Below are 24,391 nucleotides of genomic sequence, written 5' to 3'. Positions count from 1 at the left end.
CTTGAATGTGACCTATCGAATTAGACTATTTACCGGATTTATTCTAACATGAGAAACGAGACGGATGCAACATATGACACATGATCTGCTTACCATTCCGGAGCATCTGAGATCACTCTAAGTTTTTTATGGGGTTCGTTTTGCTTATTCTTTATTTTCCTATGTTGTTTCGTGTGTTCTATTGTTTGTCTGTTTGTCTTTTTAATTTTTAGCAATGGCGTTGTCAGTTTATTTTCGATTGATGAGTCATCTTTCGTCCCTCTTTCATTGCAAGGTTTTACATGATATTTGTATACAAGCAATAATACAGATTTTTTTAACGAGAAATCCACAATTTAAAATTATAGATACTGTTGTATCCCTTGTTAGTAATGCAATTTCTCGACACAGGGTGAAGTTGTAAGGGTGTATGTCTATTTATTTGTTATTTTTTCCTAGGAATAACTGATATGTGACTTGTTTCTAAACACTTAGTAAAACATCTTCGTATGGACAATTTTCCTCTTATTATGACATTAAACTGATTTTACTGTAATATTTTGATAAGTCTAATCGACGTGCGATGTGAGCATGTATTTACAACGCTCGATTGATTGTAGTCGTCTTTAATCGATGTAAAATATCAATAAATGGTAAATTGCTGGACTTAATTGTTTACACAAACACATGTTCATGTGTTGTAGGGTTTAAACATTTATACATACTTTCCATATCATTTTTTTGCCCAAAATATGTATCATGCATGTACAAGTTTATCTTGATAAAAGGTTAATCGAATTGATCTACATAGAATATGTACGTGGATGTCAAGTAGGAAGCAACCTATTGATCGAAAAAAATCAAACACACCAAACCACATCTAGAGTGCATTATTCAATCTTCAACTATAGACAAAATAAAGAAGTACAGCTGATTGTTTTAGAGTATTGCATTGTGAACTCTGTAAGATATTTTACAACAAATTTCTGAGTTTTACACCTGGGATGAAACATATACGCAAACAATTTGCATTTTTTTATGTTGTGTTGTTACACAACTGTAGTACATGTATGTTGAGTGCACATACACATGTTTAAGGTGGTATGGGTGTCTTCTTCCATCTTGGATTGTAAAAAACAGAGAACCAAAGGTCCAGATTTTCAGTTAAGTTAGCAAAATTTGATGCAATAATGCAGATATCTAATGTGAATTTTCATTTAAAAGAACCAATTTATAAGAATATAACTTATAAATATTAATATTTTTGCAAATATTATTTATTTTTGGTTGTTTTTTTGTTTTTTTTAAATTGACATTTTAAGGGGAGGTTACTCTTAAGCAGTGAATTTTCTGAAGGATTCTACATGGAATATTCCTATTTTGAATTTTAGCGGGGGAAAACGTACGGTGACCCTTTCTTTTCTTTTGATATTCTCAAAGCATTGTCTGAAAGCTATCATTTCCTTAAGTATTTAACAATTCTATCAATTTGTTTAGTATCTAATCACAAAATGGTGTTTTTTCCTGTACAATCCATACAAAATTTGTCATTTTGTCACGTCCTGCAGCTTGAAAAAATGCGGTGACCTATCATTTTTATTATATTTTTCAACATATATCAATAAATACTACGTTTTGGCAAAGTATGAACAAATTCTATCATTTTTATTTTAGACTCCCATACCACCTTAAACCCGTTATATTCTCTATGGGCCTGTAGTGCTGTGGCTTTCGATAGTTTATGTCTGTCATATTTGTTTTCAGATTTTGTTTTATAAATTAGACCATAAATACTCTAATTTGAATTGTTCACATTATTCATGTCAGATTACATCTCCTTATTTTCATGTAATCTCATGATAATACAAAAAATGATATCACAACCTGTTTACATATTTAGTCTATTATGTTATAGTTCTTTAAATTCCTATTTGTCACACATTATTTGTTTAAAGCTGTAAAGAGTTCGACTACTGTCGGTTCTAGTCAATTTTGTAATATGTGTCCAAAACGGACATTGATTAGAGTAGCTAGAAATTAGACGTCGATTAGAGTAACCAAAAAAAGGACGTCGACTAGATATGCACAAAATTGGCAACCGGTTTATAATGATATTTTATTGTGACGTCAGATTTAAACGTCCATTTGAGCAACGGACGTCGATTAGAGACTAGACGTGGATCTGAGTATTACTGTATATATATTTAAAATGAGATTATTACAAAATATAGGCGGACAAATACGCTGTTTGTGTAAAAATCGATTTGAAAGTTGTTTGAAAGAGATTGAATCGATGGGTGGCGAAACACTTGTATTGGAAGATAACCTTATTACAAAAAAATGTTTTCTTTGATTGTCTTTTGGCTTTCGTTGAAAATAGTTTTTGAATAAATATAATCACGGTGTTCACAGCAATTCCCAAATATGCCAACTCAGTTGTCCGATATTTATTTTCAAATAGTGCATGCGTTAAGATATTTCATACATATTATACTTAGTGCATTTATTTTGAAATAACACGAACATTATCTTTCATTGATTCTATTAAGATATACAGTGTAGCAAAAGTAAAACATCGATCCAAAAATCAGATAAAATCAATTTGTATTTTTTTTTTTTATAAAATCTACTGAAAAAACATAAAGACAACAAACAATTTAGACAATACAGATATTAACATATATATTGGGGTCAGAAAACATTAAACAAACAGACATTTTAATGTTTCATGACCACATATATATGTAATTGCGAAAAACTGTCCAGAATCAATGTGCAGACAGTCCTGCATGTCAAAACAGATGAAATAACAAACCTAGATTCTCACCGGTTTGATATTTATTTACATACCTTCATAAGTTGTCAATTTTGTGGTCAAAGTTGGTTTATTATATGACGAATTACTGATACATGAATGGATCGGCCTTTCTGTATGGCAGTCAGATCCCCATGTTAATTGTATACCAAGTTGATGCTCAGCTACTGATCATCATCCTGTAATTGTTTACAAAAGTGAGCTGCCCCGTGTCTGTGCTGCTCGTCACAGGGTCCCTACCTAGAACAAAATTGGGCTAGGACACTAAAAATATCCATTGAAATGGTTAATTCATTCAAAAGACATACACACAAACAGGTAAACAAACACTGAACGATTTATGTTGAAACAATACAGATACAAAATCAATAATACAATAGGTCAGATGTTTTGAATCAATATGAGAAAGACAACTATAATCTAGTACCGCCTAACTAAAGAATATACACAGGTAAATTACAATACTTTTGGTGAAAGGCATACAGTCATGGAATACAGAAATATTTAAATAAAAATAATAATTGTGTTGTCCATAGTAAGACAACAAAAACATACATGCCGAGACATACATTAAACCTGGTCCGCAAAAACTGTTATATCGCAGTGCATTTATTATAAACGCAAGTTTTACTAATCACCCTACTCTTACAAAAAAGCGCTATAGCCTATATAGCTAGTCAATTTAGATCGCCTAACACTCAACCTGCAACTACTTGCAATAACAGTTTTTATTAAGAGCAAATTCGAATATATCAAATTTTCCCTAATAAATCTTCCTAATTTGAAACATTTCTAATCCATCTGAACGGCTAAAGAAGAGGCAACTAAAAATCTCCCAGTTACTTTAGTTTGCTCAAAGAAAATATATAAAAAGGAATCCAAAGATATAAAATAAAACACTTAAAGCATGAAAAGAATAAATAAATGACTTATGGTTACATACTTTGAACGTATGACTTAAAGAAGATAGCACACTTTATCTTATTAGCGTTTTGTGTAGTCCTTTAGTTATTAGTATTCATAGTAAAGTTATTTTGAGGTGAAATGTATGATTATTTGAGAAATAAATGCTGAAAACTGGAAAGGAGAAAAGAAAAAAAAACAAAAGGAATGTGATCTACCGAATAAGACTACATTTTTTGGTTTACTGTATTTGTAATCACATACGCAATACGATGGGTGCCACATGCGGAGCAGGATCTGCTTAACCTTGCAGAGCACCTGAGACCTTCCCTATGTTTTGATTTGGTTTATGTTGTTTATTCTTTAGTTTTTGATGTTGTGGCATGTGTTCTATTGTTTCTCTGTTTGTCGTTTTCATTTTTAGCCATGGCATTGTCAGTTTATTTTCGTTTAATGAGTTTGACTGTCCCTCTGGTATCTTTGATCCCTCTTTTACTAGTCATCAAAGGTTCCAGGATATAGTTTAATACGTCAGACGCGCGTTTCTTCTACATAAGACTCATCAGCGACGCTCAGATTAAAATAGTAATTAAGCCAAATAAGTACAAAGTTGAAGAGCATTGATGACCCAAATTTCCAAAAAGTTGTGCCAAATACGGCTAAGGTAATCTACTCCTGGGGTAAGAAAATCCTTAGTTTTTTTAATAATTCAAAGTTTTGTAAACAGAAAATTTATAAAACTGACCATATAATTGATATTCATGTCAACACCGAAGTGCTGACTACTGGGCTGGTGATACCCTCGGGGACGAAACGTCCATCAGCAGTGGCATCGACCCAGTGGTGTAAATAGTTTTCAAAAGTACCAGGATTATAATTTTATACGCCAGACGCGCGTTTCGTCTACATAAGACTCATCAGTGACGCTCAGATCAAAATAGTTAAAAAGCCAAACAAATACAAAGTTGAAGAGCATTGAGGACCCAAAATTCCAAAAAGTTGTGCCAAATACGGCTAAGGTAATCTACTCCTGGGGTAAGAAAATCCTTAGTTTTTTTAATAATTCAAAGTTTTGTAAACAGAAAATTTATATTACATTCTGAAAATTATACCCAATAGTGTTGGAATTAGATTTTCTGCTAACAGATTTGTCTCCGTCCCTCAGCAGGATTCAAACTCAGCACCAGCAGAGGTTCATGGTAAATATGAAAATTACACCCAAAACGAGCGTGTGAAAATTTTATATTATAAATACATACACAAATCCTCAATTTAACTGTAATGATATTTACTGTGCTTGGAAATGTAAAAGCGATCCTGGTTTCCCGACCGATCCTTTAGATAAACTTATTCTAAAAGGTTACCAATTCAACAATGTTTTTATTGCTAAAAGTATTGATAGGGTTATCAGTAAATCGAAACTGATATTATTTTTATATACTGTGAACTTAAATGGATCTTAAATGTGTCGATACCTATATATTGGCATTGCACAATGTTATGTTTTTTATGACAGTTTCTGGCGTATTTTAACTAGATTTATCAGTTTTTCGTTCAAGTTTTGTGCATTGGTTTTGCCGTTGGTTTTCTCGTTTGAATTATCTTACATTTTTCATATCGGGGCCTATTATAGCTGACTATACGGTGTGGGTTTTGCTCAATGTTGAAGGTTGTACAGTGAACTATAGGTATAATGTTCCGTTTCATGTTGTCTCGTGTGATGAAAAGTTGTCTCATTGGAAATCATACAATAGGGTTTTCATATAACTGACATCTTGGTAGGGGTACTTCCTAAACCTTGGGGAGTCATTTGTTCGAAAGCTTAGCAGTCAAACCATGATCTATTAAAAAAAAACACACTTAAAACACATGAAACACACGGAGTTCAATGATTAGTAACATGCATTACATATATCATGATATCACTGGTCAAAACTTTTCAGATAAAAAACATGTTACAAAATTCAAACGAGAAACTCAAGAGCCAGATTTATGTTAAGACAATAAATGAAAAAAACAATTAGGACAAACAGAAAACAAAATCAATCAATTTTTTAACAGCTACTGACTTGAAACTTGTTATAGACCTATTCATGTTATGACAGGGTTAGACATGTTTTTGAGCACTGCATACTCCATTAATCAAAGACAGTGTTGGAATAAAACGACATCATAAGAACACATTGTACAGATGAGTTGGAATAGACTCGACATTAAAACATGAACAGAATTAATGAATAACCATTGAGAAACAAGTTGAAAGCCTACTGTAGCTAATGAATAGACCAAGTTGTCCCTGACTAAAATATATAAATCAATACACATTATCAACAAAAGCGAGATTCTGTGTTATTTTCAAAGGCTTGCAAATTTATGTTTTGGAAGAAAACTGATGTTTGATTTTTAGATATTAGAACACAATCGGTCTATTTTTTTTTATCAAACTATACAAATTTGGAGAGTGCAAAAGTGATTCATGTGTTATCCTTATACTTAGTAACTCTCATTACTTTGGTTCATTGTTTTTAAGTTTGCAAAGTAAGGGCCAGTTAACTTAACTATTTTAGCATTTCAGTTATACAAGTTCACCTTGCATGACCATTTATTTTTAGCCATTGCGTTGTCAATTTGATTCGAATTATAAATTTGAAAGTCTAGCTGATATCTGTCGCGACTTTTGCATAAACACACTCGATGTTTGATTTTCATTTAGAAAAAAAATTGTTAGAACATAATTATCTAATGTACTAGTTAGGAGTCTCTCAGATTAATGGTTGAAAGCAAGAACAAGAAAACACAGATGTATTTACGCAAAGCAAATGCAAAGATGTTTTGATTGTTGTTTGGTGCAAACTTTAACCTTGTGGACATGCTTTTGAAATACGACTAAACATATCGAATACATACTTTACAGGACATTTTCATATATCACCATCATGATATCGTAATGAATCTTAATATAGTATGTCAACCAGGATGAAACGCAACTTTAATTAGCCAATCGAAAGTCAAACGTTCTAAATCTATAGGTTGTGTGTGTCGTTTGTTCGTCTATGACCTTTTCCCCATATCTGGATTTATATCCGTTTGAAATATATGCATGCTGATCACCATGTTGAAGGCCTAATAAAATTTATTATAATTAAAAAAGAAATTATGTTGAATATATTCTTTATTTTAGGTATAAGACACACGAAATAGATAACAGCAAATCCAATGAAATTTAAGCTTACTTTGCGTTTGAAAAATCTAAAACTAACAGTATTGGTTATTTTTTTTAATATAATTCACTGCTTATTGGTGTGAATCCGAGCGTATTATTACATCAAGGTATCCGTACTGCGCTGAAAGTGTTATAAACATCAAAGAGACGCGATGCCTGGTTGTTCATTTGCATCCAAATCTGATCGCCTATTACCAGATTCATGTTGACATTTTGGGTTGCCATATCATATTCGTTTCCAGTGTATAGCCACACATAAATAGCAGAATTCTTTCTCATAGTAAGGTGAGCCGCGACAGTGCCTGACATCATGGTAACAGACACTGAGTAAGTACCATTCGTTGTAACAGTATAAACACCCGAGTTGCTATTGTAGGCACTATCCGTAAGAAGCATTCGGTTGTATCTGATGATTCCATTTTGCGGATAAAAATGATTACCAGAAGGTAATGTCGCTGTAAATGCAGCTGTAAATATATTAAAATGATTTGAACTGAATAGTATACAAATAAATCGATATACAGTTTTTCATAATGACAATCGATTACTCAAACAATCTGTAGGACAATTCATCCTACAGCCAGCTATCAATTGTACCTGTCAATGGATTACAGTGCATGATCAAACTCAAGTTCCATGTTATTGATACATTCAACAACATTTAGTGTTATCTTAATCGCTTTCTTATAATCAATACATCTCATACTCTACTGTTAATATTTACCAAATGAAATTAATTGAAATAAACCTAATATCAACAGCAATAACTGTCCTTCTATTAACTTACATAGACATGTATATAACTTAAAATCCTAATAAAAATTGTATATGCTTACCATTACTTGAACGAAACATCAACACAAACAAGATGCATGTAAAAATATGGGTCATCATCATTTCAATTAACAGTTGGTTGAGCGTGTCTGAAAAAAATATTAAATATATAATACATATGAATTTAACATTAATTAATTTAATTGTTAATTCAATTTTCTGTACATTATCATCTAATAGAAATATTGTTATGTAAAACAAAATTTGCACACTAATTGAGACCATGAGTTATTCATTGAAAATTAAAACAATATCAAAGATTTTTGCTATTTACTTAATATAAAATTTGAAATGAAACCGAACAAAAGACGGTAAAGGAAAACTGCATTCAATTTACTGTTACATAAGCAATTTCAGCATGAAAATAAAAAAAATGGATATAGGATTTTATTTCTCTGACATGATACACGATGGTTGGAAACAAATCGAATATATATTTTATACATATTCCAAAGTCTACAGTGGTTTATAGTGTCCTTTCCTTTTACTGTTCATATCAAGACTTTGTTTTAATCGCTTTTATAAAAAAAAAAATCTCTTACCTGGTCTTAAAACTTTCCTTTTAATATGCTCCTGTGTGAACCTGTAATGGACGAAAGAACATTCAGTTTTATAGTCATGTAAACAATTAATGTATTCAGATTGTGCAACATATTGAAAAAAAAACACGTTGATTAATGTTTTGTATGCAAATTTGATCAACATCATAATGTAGGCGGTTGATTATATTTGAGAACATTATGTCTTCAATCGTTAGGTTTATTTTAAAAGGTTCACTGATATCCTCCATTACGGTATTGACCACTCTCACTGACTGATGAATACTACGTGTATAATGGTTTACAATTTCTTTTTTGTGAATTGTATTTGATATGGTTACGATGTTGTTATTTCGTCTGATAAGATTAGTCTGTCTACCACAATATTCTTAAAATGCATTTTCATGAATGACATAATATATTCCTTCAGATGTGCATGACGTGCGGTGCATCTTTGATAGCATATTCTTTACTCTGCCATTATTTGTTATCCTTATGATTGTTTTCTTTATATCAAATGTGTCTCTATTAACGCGGCATATGAAACACAGGTTCCAGAATATGGATGGTCAAATCGATTGGATACCAAAGATATCCATACATGTAACTTGCTGTGATGTATTGTGTTTAAAACCATACTTGTTTTATGTATTAGTTATTCAAAATATGAGATGAATAGATACATGTTGCATCCCTATAAATCTTGTATAATTATATGTTATATTTTAAACAAGTTTCTGTGTTTAATGTGTTTTCATATTCGAGACATACTTTTGTTCACAAACTAATTTTCTGACTGAGGTTTGCATTACACCACTTCTCAATTTTTGAATCATAGGGATCACGTTCTTAAAATTATTTTGAAAGGTTTAAATACTTGTAAACTAGGTTGATTTAAGAATAAGGGAACATTTCATTTCGGTATTCTCTTTTCTTAAGAGAGCACACCTTAGTGTAACCACCATTAATAAGTGCGAACAACTTTAAATACACCCATCAAAAAATAATACAGTATAGTACATGTAGTACATCATAAAAGTACCCGTAACGTACCCTAAAATGTCATTGAATAATTATTTTTTTTTCAGAAAATAACAAGACAAATATTTTTAACTAGATTTTTTACATTAACAGAGTATATTTTTTTTATGTTCTGTAACATATTTGTGAATAATAATGTACATAATTATCATTTTTGAAAGCAACAATGTCGCCAACGATTATATGAAATTTGTATGTGTCGTGGTTAATTATACAAGAAACATATAACATGTGTAATTGTTACAGAATTTTATATTTGAATGTTTGGCAATGTATGTACTTGAGGTTGACGACTTATTGGCGTTATCAAATTGCAGTACTCATTATATTTGTAATAATAATGATTATAATTAATTTTTTGGAAAGCAACATTTTTGGAAAAAGTACAATGTCGCCAACGATTATTTGAATTATGTATGTGTCGTGGTTAAAACAAGAACCATATAACATGTGTAACTGTTATTGAATTTTATATTTGAATGTTTGGCAATGCATGTACTTGAGATTGACGGCTTACAGACGTCCTCAAATTTCAATATTTAAGTTGTGTGAATTCTTCACACTCGCATTAAAGTAGTCAACACTGATGACTAGTAAATGTTACCTGTGATTTTTGTTTTCTTTCTCAAACGCTTAGAATATTATATTCAATTCCGAATGCCAAACATGATATGGCATGCATTCTTGTTTTTCTTAAATAGTATAACAAAATATCAGTTCCCTGAAATGGAACTTGTTTCCCTTTATATTGTGTGATAGTTTTATTTGTTTTTGTACCGATAATGACTTTTCATTTTATATATTTCTAGTATAACTATGTTTAAACATTGTTAATTCCTAACTTTCTATTGTTCTATGTTTTTCCATTAGGAATATCTGCGGATTGTTTATATCAGTTTATGTTCAATGACGTTATACCTATTTTATAATTACAAGTCCCAGTTTTCGGTTTTTAGAAATTTCGTTAATGGTAAATGGTAAACCAAAATGGTAAATGGTAAACCAAAATTGGAAATGGTCAAACAAAAATAAATAACTGCAAAAACTGGTTTACCTAAGAATAAATACGACAGAAAATAAAGATTAGATCTTAGCACGGTTTTATCCTAGGCAAGTGACACTCGCTAACTAACGATTTTGATATAGACACCATGTCCCAAAACAAGTTATAACCAGACAGCCAACATTATCACAATGTCTGAGGAGACTACGTAAACATACTGTGTTAATTCTCATCAAGTTGCACTAAGAGAATAACACCAACTGATTTAATTTACACCACACCTGTTGGAAAAAACCTTTATGTTTTTTACTCTCTATAACTTATCTCATTCTACAATGTAGTCCATTCAACTGACAGAATAGGTGTAAATTTCATGAATTCTTTAATATCATGATTAATCATGGACTATTCTCTATATGTTTTTTTTTCTATGGTCGGGTTGTTGTCTCTTTGATACATTACCCATTTCCATTGTCAATTTTATCTATAGCAATTGTATCTGTTAGCCATTTAGGGGTCTTTTGCATTTAAAGTAAAAAGAACTCAATTTCCAGATCACAGTTAACATCTTTTTTTATACGCCCGTCAAAATTTTGACAGGACGTATTATGGTATACCAATTTCCGGTGTCCGTCCGTCTGTCTGTCTGTCCGGCGTAAACATGTCGCACCGTAACTTGAGAACGACTTATCCAAATTTCATGAAACTTAATATGGTTGTTTCTTATGATGGTCAAATGATCTGTATACCTTTTGGTGAAAATAAGAATTAAACTTTTTGAGTTACGGCACTTTATAACTAAAACAGGGGTGTGTTTTTTTCACCAAAAAATGAAGGTTGGTCCAAACCTCCCAAAATCAATACCAATCTTCCTTTTATGGTCATAAACCTTGTGTTTAAATTTCATAGATTTCTATTTACTTAAACTAAAGTTATGGTGCGAAAACCAAGAAAAATGCTTATTTGGGCCCCTTTTTTGCCCCTAATTCCTAAGCTGTTGGGACCTCAACTCCCAAAATCAATACCAACCTTCATTTTTTGGTCATAAACCTTATGTTAAAATTTCATTGATTTCTATTAACTTGAACTAAAGTTATTGTGCAAAAACCAAGAATAATGCTTATTTGGGCCCTTTTTTGGCCCCTAATTCCTAAAATGTTGGCATCAAAACTCCCCAAATCAATCCCCACCTTCCTTTTGTGGTCATAAACCATGTGTTTAAATTTCATAGATTTCTATTCACTTTTACTTAAGTTAGAGTGCGAAAACTAAAAGTATACGGACGACGACAACGTGATGGCAATATACGACGATTTTTTTTTAATTTTTGCGGTCGTATAAAAATTTAGTGGAGACAAACTTAAGTTAAGAGATCAGAAACTAAAAAATTGTATAATTTTTCCATTTGTAAAGGGCATAACCCTAGAAAGTGCTTGTAATCACTGAATGGTTATTAATGACTGCTTTAATTTATTAGTTGGTAGTAAAGTGAATATTGCATTGTATATTGTATATAGCATTGATTTAAGTTGACTGAACAAAGATCAATTTTCAAAGAAGATTTCATAAAGCATTGGTATTAGGTAATTCAACAACCATTCTGTACAAAACGATAACTCCAATTAAGGGTCTTGAATTTACAAAAATGTTTGTTTTTGGCCCTTAATTATTAGACTGTTTGTCCAATAACCAACAAAATATATTCCAACCCTCTACTTATGGTATTAAACATTGTGGTACAATTTCAGAACAATTGAAATACTTGTAAACAACTTTTTATACTGACACTAGATTAAGGCTTGTTTTGGGCACCTGTGTACCCCTTATTTCTTAAACCTTTGGGACTATAACTCCCAAAATCAATCCCAAGCTTGCTTTTATGATTATAAACGTTGTGTGATAATTCTATTGATTTCTATTTACTTATACTAAAGTTATTATCCGGAAACCATCCATCTTTCGGACAGGATACTAATTTAAGACCGCAAAATTTTTTGTGGTTGTATAAAAATGTTGAACATCTGCAATGAAATATAGTTTAAGAAATCGATTAGACTAGATAGGCCTTATGATTTTTTCCTCCTAATTGAAGGACCATTTACACTCAGGGCTGAGTCTTCAGCAGGCAGTACAGATGTATTAAAACAACCTAGCATCATATTGCTAGAAGCGGGAGTAGCATTGTCGGGTAAATTTGTTCCCACTTTCTTTTTTTTTTAAATGTTTGGTTCAAATCAAAATAGAATGCTTTTATCTCCCGAATACTTACATTGTACATAGAGGTGATACTACTTTGACAAATCCTTGTCCATGAGAGTTGTCTGTCAAATCTTAATTTTACAAAGAATGAATTGCATAACAATGAACTGAGCTCAAAGCAAAGTACTTTAATAATACACTTAGACAAAGAGCTAAATCCAGTGATATACTTTGTACTACAGGTCCTTCATGAACATCCATCCACCAAAACCATATCTCGATAACATTCCATACTACATGATCCTGAAAAAGACATGACTTTTTTTTTATCGTATTTTAAGTATATATGCACAGGTTAAAACTTTACTGTGGTATAATCATTCAGTATCTAGCAACTATCAATTTGCTTTATGCACATATTGATAAAGGTTGACTGCTCCTCTGTTGGAAAATAAGAACACACCTCCACCTAATTTTAGTCAACTGACGAAGAAAAATTCAAAACTATATAAAATGTTATCGAAGACTTGTCAGTGTCTATTTACCATTGCCACTGAATAAGATTCAATGTCTACAACCAATGAAAATCAATACCCCTCTAATAGACTAGCATTGAAATCCCAGTTTTCTAAAATGGTAGCTAGATGGAACTAAAAAATTTGAAACAATAGATCTTAAATATTTCAAATGCATGTTAATTTAATAATATTAATTCTCCAAAATTCACCATGTTTTTCCTTTTTTTGTTTTCTGTTCGAGACCGTATATGACCTCTATGGAGCCTTTTCAACTTATAAAAGGGGGAATACATTTCCATAGAATAAAACTTTTCTGAAAGTATTGATTCCATATATTTTCAATAAATATTGAAGTCCATCTCAGGCATCTAGGAACAGGCTCAACATTATTTCTATACATGTATTAATGTATTCTAAAAATGTGGACAAACTTACATTAAATATTTTACTTCAATGACTTTAATTAGTGGAGGAGATCAAATTAAAAAGTTGCAATGGTTAAATACTCCAATGGCAGTCTTTCCAGCTAAAATCTTGTGTGTAGATTTACTGTAGAATGTGATATACCATTTTTGGGTCTATAATACTGTCCTTTATCATGTTTATATTTAGGTCATTTTGACACAGCAAAATAAATAAACAGCTGCACAATGAGCGCATGATACGCCCGACGTCTTATGTGAAAGTCTTATGCAATAATCATAAATAGTTTCTGAGAAAGTTTTAAGCAATAACCATATATTGTTTTAGAGACACAGCGGGACATGTGAAACCCCCCACCCTTTTTTTTTTTTACAAAAACTAAATATTACCAAAATAAAATTTTGAATCAAAACCAAAAAGTATACAGATCTTTAGATTAATATATCAAAAAAGTGTGTAAAGTTTTAAGCAATAATCATAACTTATTTTTGAGATACGGTGCGACATGTAAAAAACCCTCCCCTGTTTTACAAAATACTCAATAACTCAAAAATAAAATTTTGAATAATCACCAAAAAGTATACAGATATTTAGATTAATAGAACAAAGAAGTGCTTAAAGTTTTAAGCAATAATCATAAATCGTTTTTGAGATACGGCACAACATGTAAAAAAAACTCCCCCTTTTTTAAAAATTACTAATAACTCAAAAATGAAATTTTGAATCATCACCAAAAAGTATACAGATATTGAGATTAATATAACAAAGACATGTGTAAAGTTTTAAGCAATAATCATAAATAGTTTTTGAGATATGGCGCGACATGTCAAAAAACCCTCCCCCTTTTTTACAAAATACACAATAACTCAAAAATGAAATTTTGAATCATCACCAAAAAGTATACAGATATTGAGATTAATATAACTAAGAAGTGTTTAAAGTTTTAAGTCATAATCAGGAATCGTTTTTGAGATACAGTGCGACATGTGAAAAAAACACACCCCTGTTTTAGTTATAAAGTGCCGTAACTCAAAAAGTTTAATTCTTATTTTCACCAAAAGGTATACAGATCATTTGACCATCATAAGAAACAACCATATTAAGTTTCATGAAATTTGGATAAGTCGTTCTCAAGTTACGGTGCGACATGTTTACGCCGGACAGACAGACAGACGGACGGACACCGGAAATTTGTATACCATAATACGTCCTGTCAAAATTTTGACGGGCGTATAAAAAAAGATGTTAACTGTGATCTGGAAATTGAGTTCTTTTTTGCAAAATAAACCCACTAAAACTTTACTTTAAATGCAAAAGACCCCTAAATGGCTAACAGATACAATTGCTATAGATAAAATTGACAATGGAAATGGGTAATGTATCAAAGAGACAACAACCCGACCATAGAAAAAAAACAACATATAGAGAATAGTCCATGATTAATCATGATATTAAAGAATTCATGAAATTTACACCTATTCTGTCAGTTGAATGGACTACATTGTAGAATGAGATAAGTTATAGAGAGTAAAAAACATAAAGGTTTTTTCCAACAGGTGTGGTGTAAATTAAATCAGTTGTATTTTATGGCTGACATATTTATGTATATACATTTGTACATGTATGTAGATCATTGGCTTTTCAACGCATTGATATTTTTCAATACCGATTATCTATTTATTGTTCTATTGTTGGTATTTTTCAGCTTCCTAAAACAGTTTTCACACAACATGAACGCAAGCTTGAAAGGGTGTCCTCACACATTTTGACGTGGCTGCAAAAATTTTGGTTGACATATTTGTCCTCTTCTCATCAGTTACTGTGCTATTAAGAATGCATTCTGGCGTCACAATTTCATTTGAAAAGGCGAAGTACAAACTCAAATGACATACGAAAACATATGTTCTGACCATATACAAATGTGCATGTACATGTATGAGGGTAGTAATGGGGTACCTTATTGAAGTATTCTTGCCAAATGAAAACAACGGTAATTTTTAGACACGACGATAAAATGTACACTTTTTTTCAGAAGATAAAAAAATCAGCTGAATTTTGACAAATCACGCTATATGTTTTCCAAAAATAACAGTAATGATAATTATTTGAGAATCTGTCAAATCACCTTCGAATATTTTCACTAATCACAGCGAGTTAAATTCAAACTAAGTTGAAGCTAACGGTAGCGGAGAATGACTGTTTGACACCTGACAGTAAATTTAAGGGCATTACCACCCTCATGTATGTACATATTATCAGCTTTTCTTCATATAAGCCAGTGAGCTGCAATGAACTTAATGGCGAGTGAGTGTAGCTAATGAGCTAATGTGAATCAAATTGTGTCCTCAGTGGGGGGATATATAAAGGGATCTACACGAAGAAAACCTGATTATCTGTTTATCATTCTATCTCGCACACATGTATAAATTATCAGCTTACCTGCACATGATTATCATAAAATATTTGCCAGTGAACCGCAATGAACATTTTTAGCAAGTGAGCCCAGCTAATGAGCTAAAATGAATCAAACTGTGTGCTCATGCAATCAGAGTTGGTGATATTTTAAGGTATCTTTACCAAGAAAACCTGCAAACCTTAGTGGCGGATCCATAACTTTTCATAATGGGGTGGGGGGTTCTGACTGACCAGAGGGTTGCCCTCTCCCGTCATGGTTCAATGATTTCTTACGTGTATCCCAGTCAGCAGACTAACAGTGGGCCAACGTTGGCAAATGGTCGGCCCGTTGGTCGACCGTTGGTGTTGGCTTCACAACATTGGCCCAACGTTGGCAAATTGTCGGTCCGTTGGTTGCAAGTTTATGTTGGCTGCACAACATTGGCCAAACGTTGGCAAATTGTCGGTCCGTTGGTCGCAAGTTTATGTTGGCTGCACATCATTGGCCCAACGTTTGCAAATTGTCGGTACATTGGTCGCACCTTGATGTCGGCTGCACAACATTGGCCCAACGTTGGTTTGTTGTTGTAAATTTATATTATTATCTCATGTTGGTTATAAATAATCGGGCAAATGTTGGCATTATGTTAGTAGCAACATAGGGCCGATATGAAATTTTGTTAATAGAATTGGTTATATAATATTTAACGCTTTATTTCTTTTGGGAGGCGGATAATTCCGATTGCAGCAGGCTTTATGAAAAGTTAATGTTATACCGAAAGTGTTTATCAACTGAAATTACATTTACACCTCTATGTTGGGCCAATGCTGGCCCAACGTTGCGTGATCATATATTATACTCTATACATAAGTCAGGTAAAATTTATACTGGAATATCATTACTGTAATAAAAAAAATGTATATCGTAAACATAGATTGCCTGATTAAAAATTTGAATTTATTGCAATCATATTTTTTTTATAATAACTTTATTCATTAAACTTTGTGAAACATAATAATAGCAATTATTTGCAGAGTGATATTTGATACAGCCAGTCTGTTAATCAAGCCCATTCTAATAAGGTTGACCATATGTTCGACAAATTTCAAAGATAGTTGCTATGGTAATTAAGTTTATAGGAAATCTGAATGTAATGGGATGGTCACTTTTGCGATTATTTCCTGTTGTGTATTTGTAACAAAGCAGTGATACTAAGAAAACAAAAAGAGAAAATCATGTCATCTGAGATTCAAATAGAAAGATAGTAACATGTAAGTTGTAACTTTAAAAAATCTGATATATATATACGATTCAGAATGACAAATACAATATGATTTTTTTAATCTGAGGGATGTTGTTAAAAATCAAAACATATATAAATTTCTATCATTTTATAATGATCTTGAAGTTTATACGTTTCGGGCGAAATATTTTCTAGATTTTAAATCATTTCAATCCTATTAATTATCATAAAATATTTGCCACTGAACATTAGTATCTTCAAACAAATGGTAAATTATATATATAAATCTATAACCACAACATGTATGATCATTACTGAAGTTAATGGAATAAAATTGTCTTAAGATGTACCTTATTCCGTAATGTTTTAAAAATGTGGTATAATGATTTCTACTTCAATAAAATATAAATGAATTTGTTAGTTTTATTGTATTTCTAAATCGCATGCAAACAGATACGATATATTTGTGAAACCTGATCATATACACACTTCAATGTGTAACAGTGTTTTTATATATCAAATTTATAACTGTTCATTAATACACATCTAAATTATTCTTTATATATCATGTATATTACGAATATATAAAGTATGATACCGAATTCTGAAATAATAGTAATAAGGGTTTGTTATACCCACAAATCCGTCTAATACTAATGAATTTCTGACCATTAGACAAATAACCAATATAAAAAAAAAATGTTATTTAAGATTTTATTTTGTATTAAATAGTGTTTAAACTAGTTAGAATATACATTAATTTATATTACATATCTAGACGGGAGATTACGCACGCATGCATTAGACAAATACGCAATTCAAGTTTACTTATAACTTTATTACAGAGTCGGTTAGGAAAAAAAAGTAGCTGTAAAGAGTCTTCGGATAAGGAGATAGATGATGCAGCTAAAGATTGGCGGCGCTTAAGTCTTGACAGAGAAGGTGGCAAGAAACAGAGAAGGGAAAAAAAGAATAACATATATAAATAATAATGACATTGGTGAAGTTCAAATTGAGGAGGACACTACTCGTGGTGACGACCAATGATATCAAATTTAAAATAAATAAAGTTTCATCTTCTGAATTATTTAATTTTCATTCTGGATCTGGAACCAATACAACTGACATTACATCTTCGAAAAACTATTTGTATGATCGCCTTACCATAAGCCATACGTCATTTGTTCTGTTACAGAAATTAATGAAATTGATAGGAAAAAAGAAGATGTGGTATGATTGCTAATGAGACAACTCTTTACAAGACACCAAAATGACACAGAGTTTATCTGGTCGATCCATCAAATATTGCCAAAGAAATATCTTAGCGTCACACAATAAATAAAATTAAAGAGGCAAAGTTCATGAAAAAAAACAAGGACAGTAACAACAATGGGTAATACAAAAATACAGAATTGCTACCTTAACTTTTGGCAGTTTGGAATACAAAAAAAGATCAAATGCGCTCCGGAGTATTTATCATATACAGCTCCTCATGCAGCATCCATTGTAATTTGTTTGAAACAATCGACCAACGTATTGCCAACATAAAAATGAGAAATACCTACCTTGGACCAACATATTGCCAACATAAGAAAAGATATTTCTACGTTGGTCCAACGTTGTGCCAACATTGATTTCGTTTTTCATACAATGGGCCAACGTTGGCTCTATGTATTGCATATAACCGTACAACGTTGGGCCAACATGAAGCCATCATGTTGGGCCAACGTAGGCCCACTTTGCACTTATACGTTGGGCCAACGTTAAACAATAACGATGGGCCAATGCAATGATATACGTTGTGCCAATGTTGGGCCACCATACGCATGTTGTCTGGGATATAATCAACTTAATTTCCCCCACCCCCTTGGTCTGTCTATGCATGTCTATAGTCCTGCGAAATAGTACTAATACTGGGTTTTTTTCCTCCCATATTTGGCCCTAGACAGTTGCTTATCTGTTTATCTTTCTATCACTGGCATTTTTAGACTAGAGATTTCATGCATTCAAACCCATGTTCTATTGACCCTTTTGGTGTGTGTGTCTTTTTTTTTTAAATCTCTCAACCTGGATGTAGGGATTTGATATTTTTTTTAATTTGGGACTTCAGGATTTCATGTGTTTTATGTTAGGATTTCGTGATCAGGACAACTCCAATCCCAAATGACACCAAGTCTGATTTACTTCGACTATTGATCAGCTAATATGCAAAGCTAAAAACAGACACATAAATAACATAAAATAGTGATTGAAGGATTGATTGCACTTTAAATGTACAATTCAGACACGTGTTACATGAGGAGCCAGTTTGTTTACAAATAATTATGTCACGTGAAGGCGCACTGACGTCACAATTTGCATTGATCTTGCAATACACTACAGTTCACTCATACAGAACCCATTATCATGCAAACATAAATACAGAATTAATGCGTGTACAGTTTTAGAAGAAATTAGTTCATCAAACAGATTTTGACACGAATAGGTCGGGTTGACATTTCTGCTATCGGGGATAATATTGAGATAAATGGGATTAAACTGACCGTCAAAAATGTCTAGAGACGCACATCTCCAGAACCTTATAATTAATAAGCCATACTTAGGCAACAACCATTTGATTTTCTGGGGGGGGGAGGCTATGGGTTTTTTTTCTGGACAAATTTTTTTTTGCGCCTGCGGCGAAAAACAATCTATTTTTTTCGCGACAAGTCGAAAACAGTTTTTTTCTTTTAATTTTAGCATTACATATAGTGGCAGCTGAGGGTGAAACAAACATTTTTTTTTTCTCAGAATCAAAAACAAATTATTTTTTTTCTCCAAAAACTGGAAACAAACTTTTTTTTTCAAAAGATTACATTTGAGCGCAAGGAGATCTCTATTTGTGGATCGGTTTATTAATTAATACCTTTGAACCCAGGGTCAAAGTTCAAGATGTTAACATATTAACGGAAAATTTTAGCGGTTGCCTTTACAATTGACATGATTGAGGCCATCTATTTTTATTGTGGGGTTTCACATATTTAAATCGAAATTATAGAAAAAATTGGAATGTTAGCAGAATCAAAGCAGAAAACAAATGAACAATTGATTATTTTCAGCAATACATACATTGGATTGAGCGTCTATGTATACACATTATTTGTAAAACTCTCCTTATTCCTGTGAAGCGTGTGCTTTACATCGAGGCTTGCTATGCTTTACATCGACGCCGAAGTACTTCAACCAATCAGGGAATTTTTATTTTGAGGCATTCGACCTATTTTTACTCAGAATTTGGCACATTTTAATCGAAATTATAGAAAATAGAATATTGTTAGTACATATGAAATAGAAAAAGATGAATACTTTTAGATGTAGTACAATATGAAAATTGCAGTTAAGATGGTAAAATCACAAATCAGCCGTTACTGTAAATGGACTGAAAGTATGACTTTGAGCAAATTTAAAGGGAAATGACAGGGGAGGGGCCAAAAAGTGTTCAAGGGGAGCAAATGCCCTTTAATTTGGTATGCAGGTTTCAAAAATAAAGGGAGAATTAGAGGGAAAGTTGAGTCATCTTTTCAGACTTCAGTTAAATAATGTCACTTATGAAATTATGTAGACTTACCTTCTAATTCTAAAAAAAACACACACACACTTCTCAGAACTATGTCTAATTCACTTTGACTACTGATATGCAAACCTAAAAACAAACAGAAAAATATATCATAAAATAGTGATTGAAAGATTCATAACACTTTGAAAGGATAATTCACACGTGTTACACGAGGAGCATGTTTGTTTACAAATAATAATGTCACGTGATCGCGCAGACCTCACATGTTGCATCGCCCAAGGTTACTAATCCACTAATACATAACCCATTATCATGCAAACATGCAACGTGAATGTGATTGGTTATCAAATAATACAGAAATAATGCATGTACAATTTATGAAGAAATTAGTTCATCAAATAGATGCGATTTTCACTTTTGACACAAATAGGTCGGGTTGACATTTCTGTCATCGGGAATAATATTGAGATAAATGGGATAAAACTGACCGTCAAAAAGGTCTAGAGAAGCACATCAGTAGAACTTAACATTAATAAGTAATACTTACCAAAATTTCTCTAATTAATAAACTATATAACTGAACTTTCACAAAGATAACGGTAAATAATTTTGATGATGGTGATGATACTGGTTAAATTGGCGCGAAATTATATTCTTACTCCTATTGCTTTACGTAAAAAAAAATGTATAAAATTGAATTTGATTAAAGTTGAGCATAAAAAAACGTGAATATGCAAATGCCTGGTAATATATTAATGATAAAGTGTGTATAAATTTCCGTAAACGAATTAACCCGTATACTTCACTAAGAATTACATTTGAGCGCAAGGAGATCTATTTGTGAATCGGTTTATATAACCCCGGTGGAACTCAGGGTCGTATTAACGGAATATCATTGAGCATGTTGAGGCCATCTATTTTTATTACGGGTTTCCACATCTTTAAATCGGTATTATAGAAAAAATGGAATGTTGTCAGCAGAATCAAAACAGAAATGATGAACACTGCAACATTTTCAGCAAAACAAAAATAGGATGGAGGATCTGTGTATTCACATTATTTGTAAAACTCTCCTTATTCCTGTGAAGCGTGTGCTTTACATCGAGGCTTTCCATGCTTATCATCGACGCCACAGTACTTCAACCAATCAGACAACGTTTATTTGGGGCATTCGACCTATTTTAACTCAGATTTTGGAATTTTTTAATCGAAATTATAGAAAAATGGAATGTTGTTCGTACATATAAAATAGAAAAAGATGAATACTATTAGCTAAAGCAAGTTTGGATGGGGTTCTGTGTATTTACATTGTTTGTACAACTCTCCTTACTGATGCCATATTTTGGAATTTCCGTGACCTAAATGGTTCGCGAAGAATAATATTTTTATATATCGTATAGTAACCAGTTGTGGGGTTTTTTTTTGGTGTCGTTTGGTTGCATAAGTTATTTTGTATTCTTCACATTTCATATAATTCATCAATCGCATCACAAAATGACAGATGTGGTTTCTGGTTACGGCACTCTCATGAACATGAAAAGAAAAAAAAGGTAGCTGAAACGGAACACAAAGGTGCATTATATCGTTTTTTATCCGTCCTAAAAATATCCACCCAATCTTGTGTATCGACTAAACATTTTTAATATTTTTCATAATTTGCTGGTTAAAAAGCATGATTTATCGTGCTTTCTTCACATTGATATGATAATCGTAAAATATCAGTCGCGAGCAACAATGTGAAACTATTTGGCGAGTGAGCGCAGCGAATGAGCTAAAAAGCTTCACAGTGTGTCGAGCGACTGATATTTTACGATATCTGTACGAAGAAAACCCGATTCTCTTTTCCCACTTAGATAATGCGTGCTCTCGTCTAAAATCGTGATATAAAAAATTAATGAGCGACTGTGCATGTTGATATAGGCGAAGGGAAGGAGATTTTTTTCGTTGAAGCTGGTAATAATAACGAATTTGCTACCTTTGACATACTTATGCTTAACTGGTAACAGTGTAGTCGTTGTCGGTGATCTGTTCTCTACGAAACCCTCCATCTATGCATTATCTTTTGCCGTTTTTTAGAAAACATAAAATTGAGAATGGAAATGTGGAATATTTCAAACAACAATCCGACCAAAGAGCAGATAACAGCCGAAGGCTACCAAATGAGACTTCAACACACTGAGAAAATCCAGCACCCGAAGGTGGTCCTCAGCTGTCAATTTCATGTTCAACCAAACAAAAAAATTTACAAAAAAGATATTGTGATAAAATCATAAGAAAAAGATTAAAAAATACTAACAAATAAATTTGGCATTGAGTAAACGGGGATTCGTGTTTTAAAGAGCTTATTTCCAGTGGACAACAACAAATGGAAGTTTTTAACGACCTTGACTGGCTATACAGCACTTGCACGGTCGGTCCAGTGGACATATTTCATACTAGATAACTTATAGTAATTCTTTTTTATATATACGACAAAAAATTGTCCGATCTGATATACGTACCTATAATGTACAGAGTTTTGAACAGCTTCAAATATATGGCCTTATTATTGGTAATATATCATATTAGTGTCACGTATTGCTTAACGTGTTACCAAATTAAAATGAAGAAAAAGGCTCAAACCGCATTTTTAAAGATATTTTTATTCAATCCCAAAATAGAGAAGGGGTCCGGTATACAGACTAAAGTCCAGATGAGAAGATTAACTTGCTTTTCTATATCAACAAGAATTTATTATTAAATTCATCAATTTATTTGAACATGGGAACCAAATAACGAAACAAATAAACCGGAAATTGACCATACCTTTTTAGTAAGTGGACAAATAGGCAAGTATAATGTTTTTATAATTGTTCAAATATATAAGAAAAATTTCTAAACAAATTCACATTCATTACCTTTTAATTAGTTTAGGTAATTTTTTTTATTAGCCTAGCGATGAAGCCATATATGGTCATATATGTACCTAGTCATTTTAACTAATTGTTTTATTATGAATATTTGAAGAAAGAAAGAAATATATTTTAGATAACTATTTCCTTTATATTCAATGAAACAAGAAGCGAATTTGTCAGCAAACTGGAGTAACTATATTTAGAAATAGCGTCGTTACAGGTCTTCTTTTGACCGGCAATAAAACCTTAGTAGAAGGATAGTGGAACGTCCATTGGGCTGTGCTCAGCCACATCCGAATGGGGATCCTGGCAACAACCCTTCGAGTGGACTGTGGAAATACCGCAAAGGACCTCTTTAGTGCACTTATAACAAAAAAGTGCACTAAGGACCTTGACACAAGGACCTATAACTAACATACGTCCTTGCTTGACATCAGTAATAAAGTTATCTTTCATAGAAGACAGTTATGATTTATATTCTCTTTTTCACCAACTTGAAATTATACCACGCTAAACCGTTAGTTTATTCAACAACAACCATTAATTAATCATTAAGAAACGATCAAGAGACAATTGTTTTTTGGATAAGGTTGATTGAACATGATGATTGGGAAATTCCGAATTTGCAATAAGCCGTTGGTCTCGTGCCGAGTGGCACGCGCTGATTGAAAGAGTTATTTAGATGGAGAGATGTCTCATTGGCACTCACACCACATCTTCCTATATCTATCAAATAAAAAACACGACATTAGATATATTGCTCTGGTGACAAATTTATTATTTACAAGAAATACAAAATACACTTGAGAAAATACTTCGTCATTCT

General features: G+C 32.1%; 1 protein-coding gene across 1 annotated transcript; it reads right to left on the bottom strand.

The window, feature by feature from the left end:
* Positions 1 to 6,866: 6,866 nt before the first annotated feature.
* Positions 6,867 to 8,374, bottom strand: LOC134723625 (uncharacterized). The gene is made up of 3 exons (XM_063587186.1): positions 8,297 to 8,374; positions 7,757 to 7,843; positions 6,867 to 7,387 (listed from the first exon to the last, which is right to left on the bottom strand). Exons 2-3 carry the CDS (start codon positions 7,815 to 7,817, stop codon positions 7,023 to 7,025), a joined length of 426 nt encoding a protein of 141 aa, XP_063443256.1. The 5' UTR covers positions 7,818 to 7,843; positions 8,297 to 8,374; the 3' UTR covers positions 6,867 to 7,022.
* Between the last annotated feature and the right edge of the window lie 16,017 nt (positions 8,375 to 24,391).

The sequence above is a fragment of the Mytilus trossulus genome, chromosome 6 (assembly GCF_036588685.1).
Source record: "Mytilus trossulus isolate FHL-02 chromosome 6, PNRI_Mtr1.1.1.hap1, whole genome shotgun sequence".
Taxonomy (NCBI): Eukaryota; Metazoa; Mollusca; class Bivalvia; order Mytilida; family Mytilidae; genus Mytilus; species Mytilus trossulus.
The sequence above is the reverse complement of the archived record's forward strand: the minus strand, read 5'-3'. Positions and strand labels throughout refer to the sequence as shown.

What these genes read in the sequence shown, in the direction of transcription:
- LOC134723625 (XM_063587186.1), bottom strand. Translation starts at nt 7,817, where the DNA reads ATGATGATGACCCATATTTTTACATGCATCTTGTTTGTGTTGATGTTT. An exon ending in GATGTTTCGTTCAAGTAATG is followed by an intron (nt 7,388 to 7,756) that starts GTAAGCATATAC and finishes ATATATTTACAG; the next exon opens with CTGCATTTACAGCGACATTA.